The 8,384-nt window shown below is 40.1% G+C and overlaps 1 protein-coding gene across 4 annotated transcripts in view; it reads right to left on the bottom strand.

The window, feature by feature from the left end:
* GTF2H1 (general transcription factor IIH, polypeptide 1, 62kDa) overlaps positions 1 to 8,384 on the bottom strand; it is a 51,279-nt gene that overhangs the window by 21,811 nt on the left and 21,084 nt on the right. For all 4 annotated transcript variants that reach the window (XM_011992925.1, XM_011992926.1, XM_011992928.1 and 1 more), the window contains 2 exons: positions 3,350 to 3,477; positions 3,147 to 3,234 (listed from right to left, as the gene is read on the bottom strand). In XM_011992925.1, coding sequence (XP_011848315.1) covers positions 3,147 to 3,234; positions 3,350 to 3,477 — 216 coding nt within the window. The remainder of the gene's footprint in view (positions 1 to 3,146; positions 3,235 to 3,349; positions 3,478 to 8,384) is intronic.

Below are 8,384 nucleotides of genomic sequence, written 5' to 3' on the forward strand. Positions count from 1 at the left end.
TTCACCGTGTTAGCCAGGATGGTCTCGATCTCCTGACCTCGTGATCTGCCCACCTCGGCCTCCCAAAGTGCTGGGATTACAGGTGTGAGCCACCGCGCCCGGCCCGGGAATCTAAGTTTCTTTTAACAAAATTATCGATCAGTCCTTCTAACACCATTTGTAAAATAATTCATCTTTTCTCACTGACTTTTAAAATGTCATGTGTATCATATATATGCTTAATTCCTCCATGTATTTGGGTTTACTTCTGGACTCTTTATTTTTACTAATTTTATTCATTAATTTCATTAATCTGTTACCCCCTGTGCTAGTAACAACCTGCTTAAATTTTTACAGCCTTGTAATAATAAAAACATATTACTTATGAAAGATACATGATCTATGTAAACATTTGTGCAAATCAGCCTTGCAATGTCTTCCTCTACAAAGCTATGAAATTCATCTGGTCAACTCTTACTGACTACCAAGACTAGAATCAGAACATTCAGGTTATTAACTATATCTCAAAAAAGGTCAATCTGAAAATTTAACATTTTAAATTGCTCCAACTTTAAGATTCTAAATAGTCCCTTTATGGTACAGAACAAATCTGACCTCCTCATATGATACTCAGAGAAACACATCCTTACCTAGACTCAGCCTAACTTTTTTTTCTTTTTTTATTACTTTCTCAACTCTATACCCTTCAGCCAACTTCAAGGATTACTGATATCTTCATGATTTTTGACATATGTCAAGCTTATTTCTACCCCTGCTGTCGCCTTACCTATGACATGTCCCTACCCAAGCTCCCGTTAACAATCCAAATCCTAAACGTATGCCAAGGCCTAGTTAGGTCACCTGACTTTCACACTTAACTGAAAGCTCCATCAAGGTAGGGACTCTGTCTGCTATTAATTCTGAATCTCTCATTCTACAAGTGAGAGAATCTATAAATTGTAACCCTTTATAGAATAAAGAGCAGTCAACCACTGACTTGGAAGAATAGTTAGAGCCAGCATTTACTACTGAATACTGATAGCCCCTGACTTATAATGGTTTGACTTGGAATTTTTCAACTTTATGATGGTGTCAAAGTGATACACATTCAGTAGAGAAACCATACTTTGAATAGCCATACATTGTTTTTCACTTTCAGTATTCAATGAGTTACATGAGATATTCAACATTTTATTACAAAATACGCTTTACAGCGGGTAATGCTGCCCAACTATAGGCTAATCTAAGTGCTCGGAACACATTTAAAGTAGGATAGGCTAAACTATGGTGTTCCATACATTAGGTGTATTCAATGCATTTTCGATTTACAGTATTTGCAACTTCTGATGAGTTTACTGGGATGTAGACCCATTTAAGTCGAGAAGTATCTGATTTGTAAAAATTCACACAAATAAATAAATTTCTTTTTTATTTTTTGAGATGGAATCTTGCTCTGTCATTCAGGCTGGAGTGTAGTGGTGCGATCTCCGCTCACTGCAAACTCCACCTCCCAGGTTCAAGTGATTTTCCTGCCTCAGCCTCCCAAGTAGCTGGAATTATAGGTGCACGTCACCACGCCTGGCTAATTTTTGTATTTTTAGTAGAGACATGGTTTCACCATGCTGGCCAGGCTGTTCTAGAAATTCTGACCTCAAGTGATCCACCCACCTTGGCCTCCCAAACTGCTGGGATTACAGGCATGAGCCACGGCACCTGGCCAAGAAATTTCTGATAACTTGTTCACCACCAAGAATCAAGGGTACTCAGTGCAACAGTATACAAAGAAAGCATCACTAAATAGATTTCTTCTCTAACTTCTTTACAACTTATATTTTAGTTTTGCTTTACTTCAAAAAAGAAATACCTTACTGGCTTTATTAATTTTACAGGTAATACATGCCTGTAAAAACATTAAGTTACTGAAATAGGCCGGCACAGTGGCTCATGCCTGTAATCCCAGCACTCTGGGAGGCCGAGGTGGGCAGATCACATGGGGCCAGGAGTTCAAGACCAGCCTAGCCCACATGGCAAAATTCCATCTCTACTAAAAATACAAAAATTAGCCAGGTGTGGTGGTGCATGCCTGTAATCCCAGCTACTCCGGAGGCTGAGGCAGAAGAATCGCTTGAATCCAGGAGGCAAACGTTGCAGTGAGCTGAGATTGCACCACTGCACTCCAGCCTGGGTGACAGAGCAAGACTCTGTCTCAAAAAAACAAACAAACAACAACAACAACAACATTAAATTACTGAAATAAATGAAAGAAATTAAGACTTATCCATAATCTCTTTATTGAAAGATAACTGTTTAGCATATTCATTTGAAGGCCCTTTCAAAGTTCACAAACTATTTTTTTGTGCATAAAACTGTACTGTACAATCTGTTCTGTGAACTCTTTGATGCAATATATCATTAATGCTTTCAAAATAATAGTTGCATCAATCTCTATTGTATAAATGCACTACAGATAACAGAATCCTTGCTACTGTCTTTATTGTGATATTGTAACGAATATTTCTATCTAAATCTTAGCATGCCTTTCTTAAGAACTAAATGTCCACAAGTAGAACTAAGGATATAAAGCTTTAAATGTTTAATACACATTGCCTGACTGCTCTCTAAGAAAGCTTTATCCTAATTAGGAAGGGAGGTACAAAATAGCTTGGCAAAGTTGCAGGAGAAGAATACACAAGAAGCTAATTCTGTCCATCCTTCTCCACAACCTCAAATGATTTCATCAATATTTAATGAGAAGACACCTTCAGCTCTGAAATGCTAGGTTTACAGGGCTAATTCACTTTCTTTTAAAAATCATATACATGAAACTTTGGCTTTTCTGTCACATTGCCTCTGTTAAACGAAGATTTTATTCCCAGAGAACAAAAATCACATATAAGAACAATCTGTATGTATGTGTACATGTGGGGAAAATAAACAAACAAACAAAAAACAATAAAAATGGCTAACAGGCTAGAGTCAATGGAAAGTTGGCTGGCAAGCCAAAGCTGGGGAAATACTCTTTGTAATGCTATACACTTTAAGCTAACTGCTTAACATCTTGTCAGAAGAACTGAGTCATAGGAAATAAGCATATATAGTTCTTGCAGTTACGTAAAGTATTTGGAGAAACTTGAGACCCAAATGCTTCTTATTTTTTTTGCCCATACCCTTTTGACTGCTGGCTGAAAGCAGTCTGCATCTCCGGAATTTCCATCCATGCTGCTGGGCTCACTATTTTGTTCATTTTGTGCTTCTCTTAAAACAAAGGGAAAAAAAAAAAGTTAACGTTAAAAACCACAACCAAAACACCACAACTCCATCTGGATATCTTGAAAAGCCCAGTTACTGCACCTCTGCATTTATACTTAACTGTTTTCTGAGTCCAGCTGCCAGGACCATGGCACTGTGATGGTTAAATCTCTTGATGATGGCAGCATTACTATTCTCTTTTATGGATTTAGAATTGGAAGCAGATGGCACAGAGGAAATGCCATAGCCCTGTGAGAAATAATTTAGTAGATTAAACATTTTTTAAAAAGGTTCTGCTTTTCTTAAGACATGCTTAGCTGAAAAAATTTGCTGGATGATGGGACTTTATTATTTTTCACGAACATTACTAAATATTTATGAGCAAACATTTAAAAACAAGTGACATTATACACACAGAAGATTAACAAATAGCACTAACTTGTTATAGCATTACAAAATACATCTTAAACTTTTTTCTCTTTTTTTTTTGAGTCCCGCTCTGTTGCTCAGGCTGGAGGGCAACCTTTGCCTCCTGGGTTCAAGTGATTCTCCTGCCTCAGCCTCCTAAGAAGCTGGGATTACAGGTGCCTGCCACCACAGCCAGCTAATATTTTGTATTTTTAGTAGAGATGGGGTTTCACCATGCTGGTCAGGTTGGTTTTGAACTCCTGACCTCAAATGATCTGCCCACCTCGGCCTCCCAAAGTGCTGGGATTACAGGTGTGAGCCACTGTGCCTGGTCTGTATTTCTCTTTTAAAGAACAATTTGGATCTAGTTATCAAAACATTAAATAGAAGTGATAGAGGCCAGGATGCCTGTAATCCCAGCACTTTGGGAGGCCAAGGTGGGTGAGTCACCTGAGGTCAAGAGTTCAAAACTAGCCCGGCCAACATGGTGAAACCTCATCTCTACCAAAAATACAAAAATTAGCCAGGTGTGGTGGCATACACCTATAATCCCAGCTGCTTGGGAGGCTGAGTGAGGCAGGAGAATCACTTGAACCCAGGAGGCAGAGGTGGCAGTGAGCTGAGATTGCACTACTGCACTCTAGCCTGGGTGACAGAGTGAGACTCTGTCTCAAAAAAACAAAACAAAACAAAAAAACAAACAAAAAAAAGCAAATAAAAAGAATAGAATATAGTGGGAAAAGCAGACTATGGATTCAGAAAGATAAAGAGTCAAATTCTTTTTCTAACATTAATCTAGGCAAAATAAACTTTTCCAAGTTCTATAAAGTAGGATGAAATATAATAAAATGAGATTATGTTTTAAAAAATGTACTGAGTGCATGCTACTTGCTAGACCATGTAGATACAAAATTAAGACCCCATGCCATAGAAGCTTAAATACTAGTTAGTGGGAAGCTGGGCTGGAGAGAATTACTAATCAATCCTACTGGAGAAGAGGGTTTGAAAAAGCTACAGAGAAAACCATAAGATAAACTGGTGCTTGCCAAGTAGATCCAGGAGACAATAACATTTCAGGGAGAGGAAACTGCTTAAACAAAGAAAGAGGCACTGTGGTCCCGATTATTTGGGAGGTTGAGGCAGAAGAACTGTTGAGCCGAAGAGTTCAAGTCCAGCCTGGCAACATAGTGAGACCCTGTCTCTATTTAAAAATAAAACAAAACAAAAGCAAAGAAGCAACGTAGCACATATTGTGACATGAGACTGTATATGGTTCAATATACTGAGAAATAATGATGGTCCAGGAATTGGTGAGGCTAAAAAGGTAAAAGATAGATCATAAGACTCACATGTGCTGGGCATGGTGGCTCACACCCGTAATCCCAGCACTTTGCGAGGCTGAGGTGGGTGGGTCACCTGAGGTCGGGAGTTCAAGACCAGTCTTGGTCAACATGGTGAAACCCTGTCTGTACTCAAAATACAAAAATTAGCTGGCTGTGATCCCAGCTACTCAGGAAGCTGAGGGAGAAGAATTGCTTTAACTCAGGAGGCGGAGATTGCAGTGAGCCGAGATCACGCCACTGCACTCCAGTCTGGGCAACAGGGCGCGACTCCATCTCAAAAAAAAAAAAAGATCCATATGCTGTTCATCCATGTATCAAATAATTACTAAGTGATTATTACTACATGACATGTGCTGGGAACAGGCCAATAAACAGAACAAAGTCAGCTTCATCAAGATTACACTCTGACAGGAGAGTGAATGGAATTATCAAGTAAAACAAGGTAAACACAACTTTTTTTTGAAAGTGGAAAATGTTATTGAAGAAAATAGAGGGTAACATGATGAAATGACTGAATTTGCGGGTGGTTAGAGAAAGCCTTTCTGATGAAGCAACTTTTTTATTTTTAATTTTAAAATTTTTATTTTTTTTTGAGACAGGTTCTCACTCTGTTGTCCAGGCTGGAGCACAGTGGCCCAATCACAGTTCACTGCAGCCTTCACCTCCTGGGATCAAGTGATCCTCCTGCCTCAGCCTCCCAGGTAGCTGGGACTAGAAGTATATACCACTATGCCCAGCTAATTTTTAAATTAAAAAAAAAAAAAAAAAAAAGTTTAGAGATGGGGTCTCACAATGGACTCAAATGATCCTCTCACCTCAGTCTCCCAAAGTGCTAGGATTAAAGGCATGAGCCACCCCACCCAGCGGGAAATGACATTACAATAGATATCTAAAGATAGGCAGAAGCTGGTTAGGGGACAAGCAGCTAGAAGAACAGTTAAGTGCATAAGCCCTGAGGTAGAAAAAGCGTGGCATGGACCTGAAAGGTTATTATGTCTAAGGCATGAATGAGTGGAAGTGCCCCATCTGAGAAGAATGCAGGAGCCAAATCAAGCAGTCTTGTAGGAATTTTGATTTTATTCTAAGTTCAATGAGAAGATAATGAAGAATTTCATATAGGGGATTATTAGGATCTGATTTATATTATAATCCTTTCTCTTTTTTTTGAGACGGAGTCTTGCTCTGTTGCTCAGGCAGGAGTGCAGTGGTGCAATCTTGGCTCATTGCAGCCTCTGCCTCCCCAGTTCCAGCGAGTCTCCTGCCTCGGCCTCCTGGGTAGCTGGGATTACAGGCATGCGCCACCAGGCCTGGCTAATTTTTGTATTTTTAGTGGAGATGGGGTTTCACTATTTTGGCCAGGCTGGTCTTGAACTCCTGACCTCAGGTGATCCACCCGCCTCAGCCTCCCAAAGTGCTGGGATTATAGGCACAAGCCACTGCGCTTGGCCTATATTATAATTATTACTGCTAGAGGAGAATAAACTATAAAAGACAAGACAGCAAAAATAAAGGTCAGTTAGGAGGCTAAAGCAAGCAAACAGGCCAAACATGATGATACCATAAACACAAAAGGGTGTAAGCGTCTGTGTAGATCCCACAGATGAGAGGTGTATTGTATAAGGCTTGCTGATACACTGAATGCTGGATATAACAGGAGGAAAACACGGCTGGCTGCAATGGCTCACGCCTGTAATCTCAGCACTTTAAGAGGCTGAGGTGGAAAAACAGCTTGAGCCTAGGAGTTCGAGACCAGCCTGGGCAACACAGCAAGACCCTGTCTCTACAAAAAATAAAAAAATTAGCCAGGTGTAGTAGCCTGTGCTACAGTCCTAGCTACTCAGGAGACTGAGGCAGACTGCTTAAGTCCAAGAGGTCAAGGTTGCAGTGAGCCATGATTGTGCCATTGCACTCCAGCCTGGGTGACAGAGTAAGCCTGTCATAAAAAAGAAGAGGAAGAATTAAGGAGACTCGCCAACTCCCAGGTTTTTGGTTTAAGCAAACTGCAATGCTTTTTACTGAGAGAGAGAATACCCATGGAGATAGGTTTATGAGGATGGGAATCAAAGGTTCCATTTTCCATGTGAAGTTGAGATGTCTTTGAAATAACTGAGTGGAGATGTCAAGTAGGCAGTTAGAGCTCTGCAGTCAAAGACAGACTATAGTTACCCGGGATTCATCATTATGTAACAATAATTTTTTTATTTTTATTTTTACTCCCTCCCCTGTTCCCCATATCTAGTAAAGCAATGGAATAGAGAGAATGCATTCAGGAGGCTGGAAATCATAGCCTATGACAGTTACTACTATCAGAAGATTGATAAGGGAAGAAGGAACACCAAAGGAAAAACTGCATCAACCAACATTTGTAGTAAAAGGATTGGTTATATAAATGTTGATATACTCATACCATTGGAATACTATGCAGGAATCTAAAAATACAGATAACAACAGTAACGCCTATTACCTACTACTTACTACGCACTAGGCTCTTTTAACTCATAGAAATCCTGTAAGGCAAGTACTATTAGCCTAATGGGGGAAAAAAAAAAACCCAAAAAACTGGGCTTGGGCCGGGCATGGTGGCTCACACCTGTAATCCCTGCACTTTGGGAGGCCGAGGCAGGCAGACCACTTGAGGTCAGGAGTTCGAGATCAGCCTGGCCAACACGATGAAACCCTGCCTCTACTAGAAATACAAAAATTAGCCTGGCATGGTGGCATGTGCCTGTGATCCCAGCTACTTGGGAGCCTGAGGCAGGAGAATCGCTTGAACCCTGGAGGTGGAGGTTGCAGTGAGTCAAGCTCATGCCACTGCACTCCAGCCCGAGCAACAGAGTGAGATCCCATCTCAAAAAACAAAACAAAACAAAACAAAAAAACCAAACTGGGCCTGGAAATGTTAGAAAATATCAGAATCTAAGTCAGCTAGTTTGGTTTTAAAGTCTATGTTTTAAACTATGGGATAATTTATATAGATATTGATACTAAACAAAAGATAGTTATAAATGTACATGTACAATATGCCATCATGTTTATTTTAAAGCCAAAAAAAAGCACTAAAAAAGTCTTTTCCTTCATAGTAAGTTGTAAGTCTAAGTGCCGCTAAGCTTTATTTTCTCAGGATAATTAAAGAGGGCCATGTTTGTATAGATTCTTCTGGAATTATGAAAGGGTAATGTCCTGATAAACTCACTGTATGATGAAAATATAAATTGAAAATACATTGGCCGGGTGCGGTGGCTCGTAACTCTCAATCCCAGCACCCAGCACTTTGGGAGGCCAAGGTGGGCAGATCACCTGAGGTAAGGAGTTTGAGACCAGCCTGGCCAACATGGCAAAACTTCATCTCTAGTAAAAATACAAAAATTAGCTGGGTGTGGTGGCACGTGCCTGTAATTCCAGCTA

Source organism: Mandrillus leucophaeus, unplaced genomic scaffold (genome assembly GCF_000951045.1).
Source record: "Mandrillus leucophaeus isolate KB7577 unplaced genomic scaffold, Mleu.le_1.0 Scaffold420, whole genome shotgun sequence".
Classification (NCBI taxonomy): domain Eukaryota; kingdom Metazoa; phylum Chordata; class Mammalia; order Primates; family Cercopithecidae; genus Mandrillus; species Mandrillus leucophaeus.